This window comes from Erythrolamprus reginae, chromosome 1 (assembly GCF_031021105.1).
Source record: "Erythrolamprus reginae isolate rEryReg1 chromosome 1, rEryReg1.hap1, whole genome shotgun sequence".
Lineage (NCBI taxonomy): Eukaryota > Metazoa > Chordata > Lepidosauria > Squamata > Dipsadidae > Erythrolamprus > Erythrolamprus reginae.
Window position 1 is genome coordinate 181,902,918 of NC_091950.1, and position 21,904 is coordinate 181,924,821.

At 40.7% G+C, this 21,904-nt stretch overlaps 1 protein-coding gene across 25 annotated transcripts in view; it reads right to left on the reverse strand.

Moving 5' to 3' along the window:
- The window catches only part of BAZ2B (bromodomain adjacent to zinc finger domain 2B), a 318,653-nt gene that overhangs the window by 37,635 nt on the left and 259,114 nt on the right, over positions 1–21,904 (reverse strand). For 19 of the 25 annotated variants that reach the window (XM_070731603.1, XM_070731601.1, XM_070731595.1 and 16 more), the window contains 7 exons: positions 19,461–19,526; positions 18,387–18,431; positions 18,062–18,088; positions 16,291–16,356; positions 8,463–8,603; positions 2,819–3,073; positions 293–507 (listed from right to left, as the gene is read on the reverse strand). In XM_070731603.1, the coding sequence (XP_070587704.1) occupies positions 293–507; positions 2,819–3,073; positions 8,463–8,603; positions 16,291–16,356; positions 18,062–18,088; positions 18,387–18,431; positions 19,461–19,526 (815 nt within the window). The remainder of the gene's footprint in view (positions 1–292; positions 508–2,818; positions 3,074–8,462; positions 8,604–16,290; positions 16,357–18,061; positions 18,089–18,386; positions 18,432–19,460; positions 19,527–21,904) is intronic. The other 6 variants (XM_070731594.1, XM_070731582.1, XM_070731600.1 and 3 more) reach the window with 3 other exon arrangements.

Consider the following 21,904-nt stretch of genomic DNA (forward strand, 5'->3'; position numbering starts at 1 on the left):
GCATGACATATTCCAAATACATTTAGTATTTGAGAAAATATTTTGTTACCCAAATTTATGTGCTACCTATTCAAACTAGTATGAGTCAAGAATAAATAAAATATTCGGTTTAACGATGACAAATAAGTACAATTATTTTATGGAACAGGTTGGAGAAACCTGTTATTTTAAGAATGATAGCTTGTGGATGACTTTGCTAACACTGTTGCTACAGAGGTTCATTCAGAAGTTCAAACCTATTACTGATCATTTTATTAGCTTCACCAGAAGCGTTCACAGAGGAAATTCTTACCTTATGACGCTTTTGCTACAGGCTAATTCATTAACAAGGAAAGCAAGCACGGATGCTTTCTGAGCTGGGGTGTGCGCCTGAAAAGCTTTGGTTTTCAAACTCTCTGTGAGTTCGGTTTGCCCATAGTGACCTTCCATAAATATCTGCAGTATTTCAGATACATTGTCTCTGTTGATGCCCACATTCAACAAATGATCCCCGAGAATTGTTTTGGCCTAGAGAAAAAAGTCTGCTTGTAAATAATTGTACTCCGCGCACAGTAATGACAGCACATATGTAATACAGCTTTCTGTTACTTGATAACAAAGAGGAAAAAAGACAAACAATATACTAGCCATAAAACAGAGGCACTATCTTCTGTTAGCTTGGAACCTATTACTACTTTATTTTTGCTGCCAGCACTCACAGAACCAATATACAGTGGTACCTCTACTTATGAACTTAATTCGTACTGTGACCAGGTTCTTAAGAAGAAAAGTTTGTAAGAAGAAGCAATTTTTCCCATAGGAATCAATGTAAAAGCAAGTAATGCATGCAACTGGAAAAACCACAGGGAGGGTGGAGGCCCTGTTTTCTCCCAGGAGATTCTTCAAGAGGCCCCATGGAGGCTTCTCCCCACCTTTTCTTGCCCTGTTTCATCCCAGAAGATTCCTAGAGAGGCCCCACAGAGGCTTCACCCTGCCTTTTCCAGTTACAGTTTCGGAGGCTTGGGTTTGTAAGTGGAAAATAATTCTTGATAAGAGGCAAAAACAAGTTGAACACCTGATCCTTATCTAGAAAAATTCGTAAGTAGAGGCTTTCTTAGGTAGAGGTACTACTGTACTATCCTTAATTTAAAAAAAACATTTTTATATTGAAATATATAGGCTCCTTTTTGAGACTTAAAGACCATTCCCAAGCAACTTCCTGGCTTAACTGTTGGATTTCACACAGAAAGGTAGATTCAAAACCCCCTAAACTAAGTTTAAGAAAAAAAGACATTCAAAGAAATCTAGAGTAAAATAAAATTTGGGAGGTAAGCAGATGTTTGGAGACCAACATTAGTAAACAATCTAAATATGCTGAAACTAAAATCAGCAGACTTATAAAGTGGTATCTAGTGAGAACAGATTTGAAAATCCTCACCATTATTTAAGCCCTATATATAATAGTAATATATATATGTTTTTTTCTGTCGAATCACTCCGGTATACCCAAATATGGGAGAGAACATACTTCTTCCTTTTTACCTCTCGGCACCTCCAGGGACCACATCCAAGGCAATTACATTTTTATAGCTGACAAACTATATTCTATATGTGTAACATATTTTTGCTGATCTCCCTTCCTTTTCATTATCAGCAAAAATATGTTACACATAGTGTTTATATATATATATATATGTTTGTGTGCAGTAATGGGCAGTCATTTTTTTTACTGCCACACTGTGGGTGTGGCTTATTTTGCGGGTGTGGCTTGATGGTCATGTGACTGGGTAGGAGTGGCTTGCCAGTCATGTGATCAGGTGGGAGTGGCTTGAACAATCATCATCGTTCAAGTGAACTGTTATTGCTGCACGATCCCTTTTCATCTTAGCTGTGGGCCGAGTGAGGGTTTTGCGAGGGTGCAGCGTGGCTCTCCTGGCCTTGGGAGGTGGCCACGTGAGGCTGGAGGGGAGCCGGGCAGGAGAGAGGGAATCTCGTCCGAGGCCAGGAAGGAGAAAAGAGGAAAAAAGCGAGGAGTACAGAGCAGCAGCAGCAGGGAAAAAAAGGAGAGCCGAGTTGAGACCAGTAATCCAGGATGTTACTGCCACCAGTCAGCTGGAGCTGTGCATGCAGCTTCATTTCCGCCGGTGGAACTGTGTTCCACCCCATCCTGCCTGCTGCCCACCCTTGTGTCTGTGTGTGTGTGTGTGTGTATGTGTATATATATATACATATGTCTTAAGCAGGGTGGGTTCATTACTTTTTTGCTACCGGTGCTACCAGTGCACACTCGCATCCCCAATTTTACTTCTGTACATGCTCACAGGGACAGTTTTACTTCTGCACATGCTCACAGAGCTGGAAAATCAAGTCTTCGGAGAGGGGCGGCATTCAAATCAAATCAAATCAAATCAAATCACCAAAAATTAGGAAAAAAATATGGTGGCGCACACAGACTGGCATAGACAGCCCTGAAGCCTTCACGCCAAAATTACATCATCGGCGGCCAATTCTGGGCACCAGCACCGAACCGCACCAGTAGGAACCCACCCCTGGTCTTAAGACATGGCTGATCCGCTAACAGAATAACAGAGCTGGAAGCGACCTTGGAGGTCTTCTAGTCCAACCCTCTGATCAAGCAGGAAACCCTACATCAAATCCCAACGCTAGTCAATGTGGTGGATGGTGTAGGAACTGCATCTCAACAAATAGAAAAGTGTTCAGTTATGTGGTACATATAACCCATAAGGCACACGTACTGAATTTACCAACTGAATATTTATCCAAGATACTGCAAAAATATTATTGTTAACAACAAGGTTAGTGTAAGAGTGCTCATTACCTTGTATCCTGTTATTAGTCCTGGATCACAAATTGCAGCAGAGAGCAACCTCACCAGCAGATCTTGTATTTCTCCCATGCTGTCTCCTATGTTCAACAGCCCCTCCTGCAGAACATTTAAACTTGGGACATCCAGATTCACATCAAAGCCAAGGACTTTCCCAAAGTTGCTGAGGAACTGGACCACCATGAGACAATCTGAAAATGTACTTCCCGAGAGAACCAAGCCTGGAATGCGAGGCAATTCTGGCAAAGGCTAAAAAAAAAACAGGAAAAAAAACACATATTTTGCATCCTGCAGCACTGATCAAATTATTTCCAAGATATAAAGCCAGCATCCAAAGATTTGTAAGTTTCAAAGATGCAGACTATCCGGCCTGCAAAATAATTGGTTGTGCAAGTGTTTCAAACAAGGATGAAACAGGGCAAGAAATTTCTAACCACAAACCGGGTATCAATGATTTGTGCATAAATGGATTGAAGCCTCATTTATTTGTAGGTATCATGTTTTAAGACCCATAAATCTTCTCTGAAGAAAAAATGGGAACCCTCTACATCTGTAATCTAGTTATTGTGAAAGCTCAGGTTGCTCATAAGTTGCTGCTAAATTATTATGTCTGACTTTGGCAGAAGGAGGCAAGGCAAAGTTAATCAGTACTGCAAGCTGAGATGTTTAAACACTTGAATCCAAGCCGCTAATGGCTCCCAGAGGGTCGCAGTAATGACAGGCTGCCTGAGGGGGGCAAGAACCATCCCTTCGTCTCTAAATAAATCTCCAAAACTTACAGTTTGTAGTCTGTAGACTGTAATATAGTTTAAAGAAATTTAAAGCTGCATAAGTGTTATAGCTTCCAGTCACCGGTCAATTTCTACAGGAAATATCCCACACCTGCATGCTATATCCACCATGAGGGAAAGGCTCAGATTACTCATAAGTTGCTACTAAATTATTGTGTCTGACTTTGGCAGGAGGCAATTATTAAACCGCCTTCTGCCGCACGAATCCCAGCGACCAGTTAGGTCCCACAGAGTGGGTCTTCTCCGAGTCCCGTCAACTAAACAATGTCGCTTGGCGGGACCCAGGGGAAGAGCCTTCTCTGTGGCGGCCCTGGCCCTCTGGAACCAACTCCCCCCAGAGATTAGAATTGCCCCCACCCTCCTTGCCTTTCGTAAGCATCTTAAAACCCACCTCTGCCACCAGGCATGGGGGAACTGAGATACTCCTTTCCCCTAGGCCTTTACAATTTTATGCATGGTGTGTCTGTATGTATGTTTGGTTTTATAATAAGGGTTTTTAACTGTTTTAATATTGGATTGTTATATGCTGTTTTTATTACTGTTGTTAATCGCCCCGAGTCTACGGAGAGGGGCGGCATACAAATCAAATCAAATCAATCAATAAATATATATATATACATCAAGAATAAATATAACCATTTGAATTAGTTAAATTTAACTTTGGATCAAATCAAATCTAACTGGCTCCAGCACGTTATTCAAAGGCTGTGATTTTCAAACCCAAAAAGGTTGCACAAGCCTGCCTGAGCTAAGAGTTGCAGTTGACAAGGTGCTCAGAAACATATTAAATCACTTTCTTCATGCTTGGCTTTTACCTTAAAATGTCTATCTCCTTTAGTTGTGAAAATGCAGTACATGAGAAAACGAGCAAGCCGTAATCTATTCAGCTGCTTTGTAAGGAGTCATAAATTCAATAATAATTATTAAAATACATTTGGCTACAAGCTATTTCTGGCTTTTATACACTTATTTCTTTTTGCCAACCAGTCTAACCTTTTGTTGGAACAGGATATTAGACCAGCAATCACACAAGGAATCTAAGATATGGAGCTAAAGCAATCGTCTCATATATCTTTAATAGAAGACTTATACTGAAAAAGGAAAATGACTAGGTAAGTTCCTGAAATAATGCTAGAATATCACATGTTGCATTTTCCTAATGCACTGATGAAGGAAATAAAGAACAAATACTAGGTCCAATGTATTCTGGCAATAGCAACCCAATTTTTATTACTGAAGAGTCATTCCTGATTACTCTTAAGATAAAATATTTAAACATTGTCCATTTCACCCAGCAATAAACCCATCGTAAGTCTTAAAAAAACCAAACCAGAATGTCTTTGTTGTGAAGCAGAGAAGAGAAATCAATGGGTTTGACCATATATGTTAAGATATTCATGAACTGGGAAAGCCAATGGTAAAAAGCTCAGCCAGTGAATAGGCATAACAACTAAGTCAGCCAGTGGGAGCTAACCACTTCTGAGTCTGTGCAGAGAATAGAAACTACAATTTAAGCTTAAGGCTGGGAGTGGCTCCAGTCCATACTCTACTCTCTGTGCTTGTCTCCTCTGCTGAAATGAAACTAACTCCTGCTTGTATTTACTTGAAGAAATAATCTGCTAATGGTATTGTCTTCGGAGAGGGGCGGCATACAAATCTAATAAATTATTATTATTATTATTATTATTATTATTATTATTATTATTATTATTATTATTATTATTTATTGTAAATTCATGTTATTATGTTTATAAAGAAGTTATTGAATCCAGCTGAATCAGTCACATATCAGAGTATGTGTGTGCTTCTGGTTTTGATTTTTGCAACACACTTCAATAATATTGGTGTTCAGCATTTTATATGACATGCTTAGTGTGCAAAGGTTATTAATGTGTAATGTGGCATGATACACTGCTATAAACATTCTACTATTGTAGACTGTCTTTAGTTTATGATAACCATCAGTTTAAAACTGCAAGGTACGCTTTGGACCAATGACATTAAAAATAAAAAATAAAAATTTAATTTTTACCCATCATCTCCTACTGAAACTGACCTAGACAGGTGGGAAAATTTTAATTTTCAAATTATACTCCGTTGTGGTTTGTGTTCTGAGAAACAGTGACTTCCCCTAAAGAAAAATGTTTTCCTTTTGCATCCTGTAAGACAGGGGTCCCCAAACTTTTTACACAGGGGGCCAGTTCACTGTCCCTCAGACTGTTGGAGGGCCGGACTATAAAAAAAATGTATGAGCAAATCCCCATGCACACTGCACATACCTTATTTAAAGTAAAAAACAAAATGGGAAAAAATACAATATTTAATATTTATTCTCCCCCCCCTCTCTCTCTTTGTCCTTCTCTCTTTCTATTTCTCTCTTGCTTGCTTGCTTTCTCTTCTCTCTTTCTCTCACTCACTCTCTTTATATCTCTCCCTCTTTCTCTCTCCCTCTCTCTGTCTCTCCCTCTCTTTCTATCTCTCCTCTTCCTCTCTCCCTCTTTCTCTCCCTCTCCCCCTTTCTCTATTTCTTTCTTTCTCTTTTCTTTCTCTCTCTTCTCTTTCTCTCACTCACTTACTCTTTGTATCTCTCCCTATTTCTCTCTCCCTTTCTTTCTTTCTCTTTCTCTCTCTCCCTTTCTCTCTGTCCCTCTCTTGCTTTCTCTCTGTCCCTCTCTTTCTTTCTCTCTCTTATCTCTCATTCTCTCACTCACTCTCTTTGTATCTCTCTTTGTATCTCTCTATCTCTCCCTCTTTCTCTCTCCCTTTCTATCTCTCCTCTCCCTTTCTCTCTCTCTCTCTCTCTCTTGCTTTTTTTCTCTCTTTCTCTCTCCCCTCTTTTTTTTCTCTCGCTCTCTTTCTCTCTCATACACCACGCCGGCAACAGAGAGAGAAAGAGAGAGGCAGAGGTCAGGCGCGTTACCGGGAGGTGGAGGCGGCGTGGGGACGATGGGTGCTGGGGACACCGAGGAGGGGGTGGACATGGCCTCTCAGCTGCAGAGACGAACAAGGGCGGAGGCAACGGCCGAGTCCGGCGCTGGGGCCATGCGGAGCCGCTCATCCAGGGGGGCGTGGACCGGCAAGGTGCCCTCCGCTCTCTCTCTCTCCCTGTTGCCGGCGTGGTATAAGAGAGAGAAAGAGAGAGAAAGGAGGGCGACTTGCCAGTCCACGCCCCCCTGGATGAGCGGCCCCGCATGGCCCCAGCGCCGGACTCCGCCGTTGCCTCCGCCCTTGTTCGGCTCTGCAACTGAGAGGCCACGTCCACCCCCTCCTCGGTGTCCCCGGCACCCAGCGTCCCCACGCTGCCTCCACCTCCCGGTAACGCGCCCGACCTCTGCCTCTCTCTTTCTCTCTCATATACCACGCTGGCAACAGGGAGAGAAAGAGAGAGAGCGGAGGGCGACTTGCCAGTCCACGCCCCCCTGGATGAGCGGCCCCGCATGGCCCCAGCGCCGGGCTCCACTGTTGCCTCTGCCCCCATTCGGCTCTGCAGCTGAGAGGCAGTAGCTACGTTCACTCTTTTGTCCTCCCCGGCACCTAGTGTCCGGCCCCACGCCGCCTCCAGCTCCCGGTAACACACCCGACCTCTACTTGCAGGAACGGGTGGTGGGGCGGCGCAAAGGGGCAAATGTTTCTGTGCGAGGTGGTCGCGCAAGCAGCTTAGAAGGAACAATGACGGTGCGGCCACCTCGCCGCTGACACAGCCCTTCCCGGCAGAGCCCTATCCAACAGCTCCCGCCGCCAGCGCACAGCTCTGCTCGCCCGAAGCCTGGTGTTGAGGCTGGAGAGCGGGCTTCGGGCTCTCGGCTTCAGCGGCCGCCATTGGGCCGTTGTTTTCGTGGCAGCTGCCCTGCGCTTTTTAAATGCACCGCTTTCCTGCGCTGCTTTCTTGGGCAGCTGGCTTTACTGGCCAGTGCAGGGTGACTGCTACGACAACAACGATGCCATGGCATCCGCTGATGCCGAGAGCTGTCAAAGAGGCCCTGAAGGGGGACAGGGCGGTTCCCGCCACCTGTGTCAGCGGCGAGGTGTGCTTGCCTTGTGCCGTGGGGGGGGTGAGGTGATGGAGGTCTGGGATTTTCAAGCAGCCGCCTTCCCCCCACACACATACACTCAGTGAACAGTTTTTCAATTGCCATCGCCTTTTCCTGAATTTCGCGTCCACTCACCGCGGAGGAGGAGGTGGAGAGGCAAGGAGGCGGGGAGGAAAGCGGCCCTGCAATTGGCCAATTTATTTCTCGCCTTTAGGGAGAGGAACTGTTGCTGCTCTGCCATAGGGCAGCAACAGTTTCTCTCCCTAAAGGCGAGAAATAAATTGGCCAATTGCAGGCCCGCTTTCCTGCCCGCCCCCTTGCCTCTCCACCTTCTCCTCGCTCAGCAGCCGACTGCGGTGAGTAGACAGGAGATTCGGGAGCTTATTATATTGATCAGTAAAATCTCGTGAGCTGCCGCGGGGCGGTTAAAAGACCTCATTGGGCCGCATCCGGCCCGCGGGCCGTAGTTTGGGGACCGCTGCTGTAAGATGTAACTATGCCCCATGGAAACTGATAGTTCAGAAAAATTCTGAGAAGCTGTGAGTATAAAAGCTATGCTGAATCAGCCCAAATATTACAATGTTGAGTACTAGTTAAAGAAAAACAAAAAGAAACATACAAACAACATCCCTGTATGTGCTTTAGTGTAAATGCTAGTCATCCTGAAACACTGACATAATATCATCAAGCAATCTAAAATAAAATGGGCCTAATTTTAAAAGGCAATAAGGTAAAAAGAAATTGCTACAACAATAAGAGAGGAAGGAAGGAGAAGCAGCAAGGCAATGAAAGATAAATTTACATGATTCTGATTACCTTCTGGTCTGCTAAGCACATATCTTCATTAGGCTTCTTTAGCTCCTTAGCCATTTCTAACTCTAATCTTCGCTGTTCCAGTTTTCGTTGTTTGTTTAATCTCTTTTCATCACGTTTTTCTTGTTTTAACCGCTCTTTCTCCTTAAGTAGCACAGGGTAGATAAAAAAAGAATTAAACCCTGTATAGTCTACTTCCAAAAGGAACAATTCAAGAATTTGAAAAGCAATCATTACATAATTTTAAATCACCCTAGCAATTAAAACATTTAGGTTAAGGACGGAGGGGGGGGGGATACATCTAAACTTTAAATACACAGAAGACCAAATTTTGCAAGTGAGATCTGCCATAGTAGGTTCTGCAGAAAGATGCTACTATCAGTTGGCTCCGGAGTTTATTTTCAAGAGCATGAATGTATTCTATACGGTGAGAATATAAACAAGGGCTGCACTATACATAAATGCAGTGAAAACTCTTAGGCTTCATTGAGACAGAGTTTCTAGAGTTGGCAGCATGATACATTCTCTTAACATCCCTACTTTTAAATGAATTTCTATGTGATAAGAGTGTGAATACATCTGATTTAGTACCAAATGCATATTCAAGGTCAAGGCATATTGAAATTTTGACATCTGCTAGAAGATTTGTTCCAACTTCACAGGAAACTGCAGGGAGACATATTTATGTAAACACCCTTCACCCCCCAAAAATACATGACAGCAAACAAAAATACTAATAAGAGAAGTTCTGATTTCTAACTAGAAGGGAACATAGGATCCAAGTCACTATTTTCATTCACTTTTTCCCAAGTTAAAAAAATATTATCACAGTATCCTAATAGGATGTATGTTACCTTACTGGTTAGATTACTTATATTTTAAATCTGAAACCACCTGCAACTGTTCGTCCAGTATTTTCATTTGTAATGATATGTGGGAATGACCTTGTGGGACAGTTGGAAGAGCCACAGGCTAGACATTTATCTGATACAGTAAATGAAATCTGACTCTGCAGATGGAATAGGGGCATGGAAAATGTCTCAAAAGGAACCCTCTCTAGTTTCTTGAACAATAAAGGTGAGGGGGAAAGAGATGCACTTTCGGACTTTCAAGAATAAGGCAGAGCTAGTGCTTCTTGGTGTGCTTCTTGTCTGGGCTACCTCGCAAGGCAGACATCAACAGAAGCATGGAAGCACGAGGACTTTCCTAGTGATAAGGCCAAAAGATGACGTTCCCCTACAACAGTGATGGCGAATCTATGGCACGTGCGCCACACCTTTCAGCTGTGGCGAGGGGGGCGTTTGCCCAGGTTCGCCTGGTGCGCCAGTTGCGGCCCTATTTGGACCGGGAGTCATTGCTCACAGTCACTCACGCCCTCATCACCTCGAGGCTCGACTACTGTAACGCTCTCTACATGGGGCTACCTTTGAAAAGTGTTCGGAAACTTCAGATCGTGCAGAATGCAGCTGCGAGAGCAATTATGGGCTTCTCCAAGTATGCCCATATCACTCCAACACTCTGCAATCTGCATTGGCTGCCGATCAGTTTCCGGTCACAATTCAAAGTGTTGGTTATGACCTATAAAGCCCTTCATGGCACCGGACCAGAATATCTTCGGGACCGCCTCCTGCCGCACAAATCCCAGCGACCGGTTAGGTCCCACAGAGTTGGCCTTCTCCGGGTCCCGTCGACTAAACAATGTCGTCTGGCGGGACCCAGGGGAAGAGCCTTCTCTGTGGGGGCCCCGACCCTCTGGAACCAGCTCCCCCCTGAGATTAGGATTGCCCCCACCCTCCCTGCCTTTCGTAAACTCCTTAAGACCCACCTTTGCCGTCAGGCATGGGGGAACTAAAACACCTCCCCCTTGCCCATGTTGTTTTGTTGATTGATTGACTGTGTGCCTGTTTTTTATATATACTGTTTTTTATGAGATTATTAATTTAAATTGGAACTGGATGGGTGGGCATTGGATTTGGTATTGTGTACTGTACTGTTTTTTATTATTGTTGTGAGCCGCCCCGAGTTTGCGGAGAGGGGCGGCATATAAATCCAATAAACCTAAACCTAAACCTAAACCTAAACCTAGGTGGCACACGGAGCTATATCTGCCGGCATGTGAGCTGTTGCCCTAGCTCAGCTTTATCATGCATGTGCGTACTGACCAGCTGATTTTCAGCCCGGATGGAGGCTCTGGGAGGGCATTTTCAACTTCTGGGGCGTCTCTGGGAAGATGGGGAAGGGCATTTTTGCCCTTTGCAGGCTCACGGCAAGCCTTTGGAGCCTGGGGAGGGTGAAAAAAGGGCTGACTGGGCCCACCCACCAGAAGATGGAAAACAGGCTGTTTCTGGCCTCCAGAGGGCCTCCAGGGGGGCAGGGGATGCAATTTCCCCCCTCGCCAGGCATTGAGAATTATGGGTGTGGGCATTCGTACAGATGTAATAGTGCAAACACGCTTTGGGCACTGGAGGGAAAAAAGGTTCGCCATCACTGCCTACAACCTCTCCTTAATTATGATGCAGTTGACAATGATGACCAAGCCTTACCTGCGTGTCTCTGAGCAACAAGAGGAAACACTGTTGGACTGCAAATTTGCACAGAATCTGACATATAGGCAAAAAATTGGCACACATAGCTCAGGAGATGCCCCGGCACTCCAACAATGCCAGCTATCACATAGCAACAGCAAATAATCCCGAATTTCAGAAACCTCCACAGAATAAGATTCTTTATCCCTGACACATCCCCTGGGATTGGCCTATCTTTCTCCTGCCTCATTTTTTGGACTAACTTTCACTTTGCAGGGGGAGGGATCAAGCAAATATTGTTCTCATTGTGGGTCTGGGCTTTGTGTGGTAGAGCAGACAGATCTAAATGATCACATAACAATAAGTACTGATAAAGCAGGCAGTTTATACATTTTAAACGTCAAATAAAATAAACTTTGCTAGGAAATCCTGGATATACTGATTTAAGTGTTAAAAATCCCTCTGCTGAAAGCATTAATCCTACACTTGTCTATTCAGCACTAAACTTCACTGATTTGAATAGGACTTCTCCTTAATGAAAAGTATATGAGATCAAAACTAAATAGCATTGTCAATTAATGATTGCTCTGTTTAGCAACAGTTTGAAATTATGAGGTCACTGAAAAAATAATAATTTCATGCCCAATCCTTGAAATTATGACTGTTATGTGTTCCCTTGAACATATAATTGTGATTCGGGTAGCTTGTAACCAGCATGCATTTACGACTGTCAGTGTCCCGAAATCACACAATAACCATTTGTGACCTGCGCAGCTGGTTTCCAAAGAGCAAAATCAATGGTAGTATAATCAATCACAACTCGTAGTCATGTGATGTCTGACCTAATGACCAGAGGTGATTTGCTTAATGACCCCAACAGGGCTATCCTGTAAGCCTGGTGCAGTCACATGATCTTCCCCTGGATGAGCACAGCTTTTAATGACAGAGTTCCTGGTCCCAAATAAGGTCAATAAATGGAGAATATCTGTTTTAAGTACCCCCCCCCCCAAAAAAAAGTTTGTTTTCCTTCTAATTTATCTATGAACTTTTGCTTTCATAGCAGTATGGATATGCAATATTTGCTCCTATATTTCAACCTTCCCCTGCTAATATTAATATGGCATGAAACTTAAGGTAGGGTCTATGTAAGAAGATGGGACTAAGAAGATACTGTATTGATCAGTTCCTGGAAGGCAACTGGACAGATAAACATAGAATGATAAAACCTCTGTTTACCTCCTCTGCTAAGCATTGGTTATCTCTGCCAGAGTTACTATTTATTGTAAGGAGAGAGACAGGGATAGGCATGGGCGCTAGCTGCACGACAAATGGATGCCCTTCGGTATCTCAATGACATCATAGACTTTCCAGCAAATCCTGCAAAAAGAACCTTGCAGCCATTCTTCTTGCAGCTGTGGTGCAGGTGGTGTACTATTTCATCTGCTTCTTCATGCCTCCTGAGGTTTTGCCTATCTCTTTGAAGCACCTGGCTGCTATTCCCCTTTGTTTTCTGGATGCTCTGATGCAACTGTATTGTGCACAAGAGCCCACTGAGTTTTGGCTTGTTCGTGTTTTCGCTTTTTTGAATGGAAGAAACCACAGGGGTGAGTGGTGGAAGAGAGCCTGCAAAGCTGGCCTCCATGTAGAAGGGGCCCAAGAGAGAAAATGAACAGTGCTTTCCCCTTGTGCATCATGCAAATAAGTCTTGCATTGCAAAGCTACAGTGTGAAGGATGCACTGATGCCAGACAGTATAGAAATACCCAGTATATTTATGCATGCATAGGCAGTCTGTACCTTACTGCATTCTTGGCTGAGCAGAATTATACTCATTAAATTCCAGGGCAATCTGTACCTATTATTTGAACATGGGAGAAACTGCTTAAATAACCCATATTGCTGCAGCTATATATTGCCCAGGGGAGCCAGTATATGTTGGGTGGGCTGGGCAAAACAGAACCTACCGGGTCGGGGGGGGGGGGAGAAACTAACTTGGTTTGCTTCTAAGCTGTATTGTTTATTCATTCCTGCTGGGCTCGAAAAATTATGTTTAATCATCCTGCAGCATTACTTACCTCCTCTTCCAATTAATAAAACATTCTTGGCTCCTGCATTTGGCTTTATCGATTTTAAACGGTCAAAGCGTATACACAGAACACTTAAAACTGAAAGATGAGTTTTGTTAAGTAAAACTAGGACTAGATTCCCCCATGGTATGTTCAATAGGCAACCAGGTGGTATAAATCTTCAATCATGGAATATTCAGAGCACAAGACTCACTCGGGTGCTGTGAATTTAATTCTGCTTTCAAACTGCTTATTAGACAACTTCCAAAACCTGAGATACGCTTCCATATTATGACTGCCGATGAAACTGCTGACAGCGCTGCTTAGTGATAAATGCATGTTTAACAACCTTTTGTTGCTTATTGATCCTCTGAGAGTTACTGGGAGGGAGTTGGAGGGTAGGAAGAACCAGTGGTACAATTGTAGCACTTTGTTATAGAGTTCATAGAGGCAAAATGAAGATAAATTTCTGGGTGCAGCCTTCTGAAGATTTAGTGGCTCTAAGAAAAAGGGCAGAGACTTGAACAAATATAACTAAGAGACACAGACACACAGACACACACACACAGACACACGACCCACTGACTGATTCTCGACTGTTCAACTATCCAGAATCTAACATCTGCTCCCAACAGACTGTGAATGATCAAGGCATTAATTCACAGTTAATCTTTCATAGTATTTGAAATTAAACATTGATAAGGTGTTTTTTTTTACCTTTTGAAATTAATTAGAATTGACATGGATTATTTTCAGCTCTAAGTATTTTAATATGTACCTATATTTGATTTATTAATCTTTGCTTTCAGTGTTTTCAGCTGAGTTTGCTGGGTTTTTTTTTTTTAAATAAGATTTTAATTGAAGAATGAATCAGCCAAAGTACTAATGATATATCAGTTATGTTGCACACTGTATTTGAATCTAATTGCCCTTGCTTTATTTTACAGCTTGTGCACGATGATCATAAGTATGGTCTGTAATTATTAGTTCTTAATAGCTGACAATGCCAAGAGAAACATTTTATTACATTTTGGCTTAATTCTGAAATATATTTGCAAAGCTTATACTTCAGATTCTGAAACTGTCAATAATCTGAGAATAGGCATTGTTCCTTAACTGAACGCCTCTTCTCATCCGGTGGAACTAGCCTTCAGAATGGGTTTGGCCTGAACCAATCAGCTTAAGGAATGAGTCAGTGAATTTGCATGCACGGCAGGATCTGCTAAGTTAGCCCAGATCTGACACATCCTAAAGACTAGACTTGAACGTGGTGACTCAGTGCCATATATATAACCCTCACCCGACTTAGAGAAAACTAAAAACCTTATAATACTTAATGAGCTAAAAAATAAAACTAATACACTAATATACTACTGATATTGTAAGGGACGGGAACTGAGGGCTGGTTCCACCAGATGAGAAGAGGTGTTCAGGTAAGGAACAACGCCTATTCTCCATCCTGGAGTGGAACCAACCTTCAGAATGGGATGTACCAAACAGAGGTCCGGGGGGGGGGGTGTCTTATCACTGTACTCTACCACTTGTTGTAATACTTTCCTGCCGAAGGCGGCACCAGCAGAAGCATAAGAGTCAATTCTGTAGTGGCGAATGAACGTGGCCGGCCAGGAAGGACGTCTTTGTGACGTCAAAGCTCCGCCCATGGAATTCCCTATTGGGATTCCCCACCTCCTTTCCAGCCTCCCGACCGGCCCGACAGCTCCGCAGCTCTTTTGAAAAGCCGAACCCGGTAAGACAGAAAAAGTTTGGAAGAAGAGGCAAAAAATTTCCAAACCCCGGGTTCGTATCTCGGATTGTTTGTATGGCGAGGGGTTCATATCACGAGGTACCTCTGTACTGCTTAAATTAAGTTTAAATTTAAGTTTAAATACTTGTTTATTACATTTTATAGTTTCTAAAAGGACTGGAATAAATAAGAGTTCCCACTTCCTATAAACTATTGTGATTCTGAACAAGCCTGTGGCCTTGGCCCCAATGCAGGTCAGGCCCCCTACAACAGCTATTTAAAAATCAGCCACGTGGAACCAAACGACACTAACTGAAATTGCTTCATGCAAATTCTATGCCAAGTGAAACCCAGAATTCCATTTGTTTCTTGTATGTGACAGATTAGATCAAGCCAAGTAGGGGAATAAGCACCTATAATTATCATTTATTTGGGAGTTTTGTATAGAAGCCACAGAGGAGAATATTCTGCACCAGGTTCGGGAGAGAGGTGGGTGGTTGAGAAGGCAAAATCTGCAAACTTAAGGAAGGAGGGAGGGAATAAGACTGTATTTGCAGTTAAAATTTAAGCCCACTGCAACAACATTGCCAAAAAAGCATCTAGAATTGTTAACCTGATCCTACGCTTCTGCTCAGGCAATCTCACACTACTCACAAGAGCCTACAAAACTTTTGCCAGACCTATACTAGACTACTGCTCATCTGTCTGGAACCCATACCACATCTCAGACATCAACACCCTTGAAAATGTCCAAAGATATTTCACTAGAAGAGCCCTTCACTCCTCCACTCGAAACAGAATATCCTACGAAAATAGACTAACAATCCTGGGCCTAGAAAGCCTAGAATTACAGCGCCTAAGACACGATTTGAGTATTGCCTACAAAATCATATGCTGCAACGTCTTACCGGTCAATGACTACTTTAGCTTCAACCACAACAACACAAGAGCACGCAACAGATTCAAACTTAATACGAATCGCTTCAAACTTGACTGTAAAAAATATGATTTCAACAATCGAGTTATTGAAGTGTGGAACTCATTACCGGACTCAATAGTGTCAACCCCTAACCCCCAACACTTCTCCCTTAGACTCTCCACGATTGACCTCTCCAGGTTCCTAAGAGGCCAGTAAGGGGTGTACATAAGTGCACTGGTATGCCTTTCGTCCCCTGTCCAATTGTCTTTCCTTTCTTTCTCCTATCCTTTCATATATCCTCTCCTCTAAGTTCACTTTCACCCTCATTTATATTATCACATGTCTATTTTTCTTCCTATGTATTTGTGTATTGGACAAATGAATAAATAAATAAATAAAAGCATGAAATGACCTAATGGCAAAATGAAAGATTTACTGACTGTAAGTAAGCTACCACTTGTCCTTAAGAAGTTTGATTAAAACTTGACTTAAAAAATAATTTAAAAAAATTTAGAAAGAAAATTAAAATATTGGAAGGGAGGAAACGGAATCAATCTATATCAGACTTTAATACTCACTTCTGCTTTTTTACGCGCTTCCATGGCTTTCATCAGCATCATATGCTGCCTTCTTCTTTCCCGTTCCTAGTAAATCAAATCAAATTAGAACAAAGTACTATTGAAAGTAAGAGTTTATATTTCTTTTTTTATTATTATGTTAAAAAAAATTCAAGAACTCGACAGGACATGTTTAGCATTAACAGACAAGTCAGGGTGTTTGCTAAATAAAAAGTATAGCAAGTCTGTGCATGTTTTAGTTCAGGTTTAGAAAGCAAATACAAGTACAACTGAAAGCAAAAAGGTAAAGCGATGAACATGGAGACAGTGTAAAACAGAAGCGTACAGATTTACTCATGGTCAGTTGTGAGGCTCCTTCAGAAGCTGGCCGAACAAAAAAAGCATAATGGTTGGCTGGAACAGGTCAGTTACCTTACATCTGCTGTAATAGGAAGTTTGCAGTCGCTCACTGAGTGGCCAATTAAATTTTTTAAAAAACGTACTTTGGAAAATAATTATTGAAAGTTACTAAATTAATTCAAAAGCCATTTGGGTACACATTGGCTGTAATCATTCATTTGGGTATGTGTTGCTGACGATACAATTAACACTTGCAGCCAATCACTGAAAATAAAATCTGTTGGTTTTGAAACCTAGTGTCCGATGAAGTAGCCATATTTGAGCAGGAATGCCAAGAGATAATTCTCTGGGTTGGTCCCCTGAGGCAGTGGTTCTCAACCTGGGGGTCGGGGCCCCATTTGGGGGTCGAACGGCCGTTTCACAGGGGTCGGCTAAGACCATGGGAAAAGACAAATTTCCCATGGTGTTAGGAGCTGTTGTGAGCTGCCCCGAGTCTGAGGAGAGGGGTGGCATACAAATCTAATTATTATTAATAATAATAATAATAATAATAATAATAATAATAATAATAATAATAATAATAATAATACTGCTTCTATTTTGGCACCTTGGGATATATTTTTACAATCCAACCAATCTGGTGTTTACAGTGGGCGTGTCCCTCTGACTTTCCTGCCAATCAGCTTAAAGCTCTGTTGGGAGAATTGACACTAGATTTATGCTTGGGGGTCACCACAACAGGAGGAACTGTATCGAGGGATTGTGGCATTAGAAAAGTTGAGAACCACTGCTCTAAGGCAAGCCAAAGAAGCTGCATCCAGGATTCCTTAGTCCTGAACTAAAACACAATTGGTGTGTGTGTGTGTGCGTGTGTGTGTGGCAAAGGTTTGTCTGGGGACTAAAATTGTGTGGCTTTATTTTAATATAGCCCAAAGACTGCTTACTCTTCAGTAATTTCAAACCAAGGTTTTTTAAATTCAATTGCACAACACTGAAGTAATTTGAAAATCGTATGTCTCTTTGACGTTAGCGTTAAGCAAATTAAACATGGTTTCCCAAATCATGTGCACCAATGGCCTAGTGAAAATCATGGATAACCTATTTATACTTCGAAAAAGCAAGCGTAAGGGTAATGTGAATTTAAACGCTCACTACTTTCAGCAGTCCAACTTGATACTACAGCAAAGAAGATTCTGTTAACAAGGCAACAGCCTCACAGGTGGCTCAATTTATAGTTAAGTTTCAGGTAAGTTGTGTTCTTTTCTTTTACAGACAAGACAAGCAGATGTATGCAATGCACTGTGCTGGAAAGCCATGCAGCATTATGTAATATGACAGCAGCCAGTGCTACATTTTATGCATTGCTATGACAACCATATCACAACCAAATCACAATGCGGTGTTAGATGTACAAAAGTAAACATACCCATACCATATCTAGTCTATGCCTCTCCAACTCCTGGTAGAAAGAGTTGGCACAATATTATGAAACAGAAATCACAGAGTCAAAAAAACCACTTTATCATTCCCCTTTCCCTGCCCCTCTCCCGCCATGGGCCATCCCATCCCAAAACAAACCTGTTTACCCATAAAGTAAATGAAAACATTTAAATAAAAAGCTTACATATATTTATACTTATTCAACTAGTATATATACCATATAGGGGAGAACATTTGAAGATTTGTCCTCCGATTTCTTTAAGTATTCATTCAAAAATAGAAATTGTGTTTCTTTAAGTTAAATTTTGGATACATACCTGATGTTTTAGAAGGACAGCTTGCTGTCTCCTCATTTCTTTTTCCTTGAAATATGAAAAAAAAAAATCAAGTATCTGATAAATGTTACTATCAACCAAAGGTTGATTTTTCTACAATACTGATCACAGCAAAAATTCATAGTTTTTTTAAAAATTAATCCCACTTTAATTTTTTCTCTCTAATAACCTGCAATGGCTTGTTGAACATCTTGAAAATACAATGTGTAGAAGATGCATTACAGTGGTCATCAGATCATGCAGCAATCAGGAATGAGGCAACATGATAAGAAGAAAACAAGGCTCTTATATTCTGCATGGACCTGCAGGTTTTCAACAGCTGTCATCCCAAACCTGATGCGAATAAAGTAGGATTTGAATGTTCTGTTCCATTACCCAAACAAACTTGCACTGACAGAAGAAAACTTTGTGGTGTGATTCTATTTTTATAGACTAACTTCTTTCCAAGAGTGAAATGGAAAATTGGGGAACAGATCCAGTAACTTGAATCAGAGCTCTTTACATGAGTTTCGGACTTAACTCTAGGTAAATAATCCACTCCCCCCTCTTCCTTCTATTGTTGAGTCTCCAGTGCTACAATGGGTAATTCTCTAGACTTAAAGAGGATTTTTTAGGGAACAATGAAGATGGAGATTGACAGCAAGATTGAACTCTATTATGCACAGTCGGTAACTCATAATTTTTGGGATCCTGGCCTCAATCTAGATGTTAAGCTACAGATTTATTTAATGGCTTGTGGGGCTTATTTTAAGATCATGTATGAAGTTTTAATTGTTTTTATTATTATGACTTACATATACATATATGGAAGCTGAATGTCAGAAACATATGCTTAAAAGCCTATTGTGTTTTTACAGACTACAGATGCACACACACACAAAACACAGAAAGACACATGTATATGCCTATACAGAGCAAAGCATTCAGAATAAAAGTGTGTTGAGGTTTTTTTTAAAAAAAATATTTGGATACATTATCAGGTTTGATATGTATGGTCATACAATGCATTTTTTAAATGGTTGGAAAATGAAAGCTCTGATGCTTCTCTAAACTAACCTTTATTCGTTTCTCGGCCTCCAATAATTTGGCATTTGCTGCTTCTTCCTTCTTTTTCTTTTTAGCCTGTGCATGCAAAACAGGTCCCAAGGTCATGCAAGAGAACGCTACAGCTTGAAAATAATCTCAGACCAGCAATAAGGCTTCATGCTTCACAAGGTGCGAAACAATACTACACACCATGTTCACATCATAACAGATTTCTTCCTCAGTACTTTTTTGTGTTAGGAGTCATTCAATTGATTTTTTTTTTCTAGAGGAAAGACTTACATATGTACAGCCTAGGAAAAACATCATATATACTGTAACGACATGTCATCTTACAACGTGGACTGCACTACTGAACTTCTAAACTTTTTGCTTGAAGTGGCATGTTTACAAACAAATGAACAACTAATGATGAATGATTTGTTTTAAAAATTCCCTGGATAAATCTCATCTGTGGGTACAATTTTGAGGATTTAATTGTCAGTATTTAAAAAATACCGTCTCTTTGGCATATTATTAGAACCACATTTTCCCCGATTGATGGTTAAATAGTAAGTAAGACAACTGAGATTAAAAAGAAATATTGCCAGAAAGATCAGAAATGGAAATCTGAAACAGGAATCTTAAATCTCAATTTTCTCCAGTTCAGTTATATATAGAATGTATGGAAACCAACTTTTTACAAAAAATAAAAATAGATTCATACATCTCTTAGAAGTATAAGCACACACGATCTTTAAGATTAAAATCATGCTATTCAAGTATCAGTCTTCTTGATACAACTCTAGTGACTCAGTCAAATTTGCCTTAATTTAGCTTTTTGATATCTACAGGACAATATAAGTAATGCTCACTTTCACACTGTTCTAGATAAGTCATTTCTAGGGGACACAAAAGGAAAAAAGGGTGAGGAGAACTGGTCACACTATCTCTTCATTTCCCCCAGCAATTGTATCAGTGAGTGAAAATAATTCTGGATCCATTCAGAGAATAGTAAATTAATAACTTGCATCAGAGCAATCATGTCTAAATTATATTTTGCTGCTTGTTATCTGGATGAAAGAATGGATGCTGCTGAGAAAGAACAGTTGTTTACAGTTAAAAAGTCACAACCTGAGTTTGGATGGTTATGGGCATTTATGGTATGGTAAAGTTAATGTGGATGTTAAAGGTTATTTTATTACTCATACCACATTGAGAATATGCAATAGCTATAACTCAGGTTGTACCTAAAAGCACCTTTATGGATCTCAGCTCAAGAAACATATTACAGAAGAGAAATGGCAGACAAAGATAAATGTTTGACATACTGGTACTTATTGGAAAAATATCAAGGCATTTAAGATCAAATCAAGAGAACAATTAATAGCAAAAAGATACATAATTGTTAATGATTCTTTCATTTAGTTACCTGAAAGTTTTAAAATGGATAAAAAGACTTATGCTTTAGAGTCATAATTTCTAAGTAAGAATTTGAAATACTATTGTGTACAGATGATGAACATGTAGTTTTATTTATTAAGAAAATTGCTAAAATGTATAAACTTTTGTTGAAATTTAAGACACAGGAAGAAGAGAATAAAGAATGTGCAATAAAGTAGGCTAAGAATTTTGGTTATGCAGATAAGTCAATATGTGTTTAAAAGATTTGAAATTTATATTGTGCTATGTTCTCAAAGAGAGTTTTGAGAAAGAGAAATGACGTACTGTTGGTACATGATGCCAGAAAAAATATTTACAATATATAAAGGCATTTCAAATGTACGTTGGAAATGTGAACAATATGAAGGGGCTTTTTATCATGCCTGGTAAAAAAAAAGCAAATAGATATGGATCCAAATACATATTTTGACACAAAGAATTTTAAAGATTAATATTTAATTGAAGCTAGAACGTTTCCTCTTAGGATTGATGGTTAAATAGTTAGAAAAAACCCCATGGAAGATTATTTCAATATATGTTCCCATCAGCAAGATTACTGTATGCACAGAGATGAAAAGATTTGACAGTACCCACTATGGAGGAATAATTGGTCTGCAGATTTTGCTGAAATGAATAAACTGACTTCTTTGATAAGACATATGACATTATCTACATTTATTGATGATTGGACGCTTCTTGTGGACTTTTTTTTGCGTAAAAATAGTACAAATTAACTTATGATTTATGGTTTTGATGTTTCGACAGGATAGTGTATAGAAAGATGAATATTATGATATAAATTTAGAGAAAGGTCAAAATATATTTGTACTTATAACTGATATGAAGAATTCTGGAAGGCATGTCTTTTATACTTTCTTCCCCCCACTTTTTAAAAAGTTTTTCATTTTGCTTTCTCCTTGTTTTTTTTGTTTTTTTCTTTTTTCTTTTCTATTAGTTCTTATTAGCTAGTTAGTTTTAATAAAGATTATACTTAATAATTATTTTTAAAAACCATGGTAGGGTCTTTTATGTGC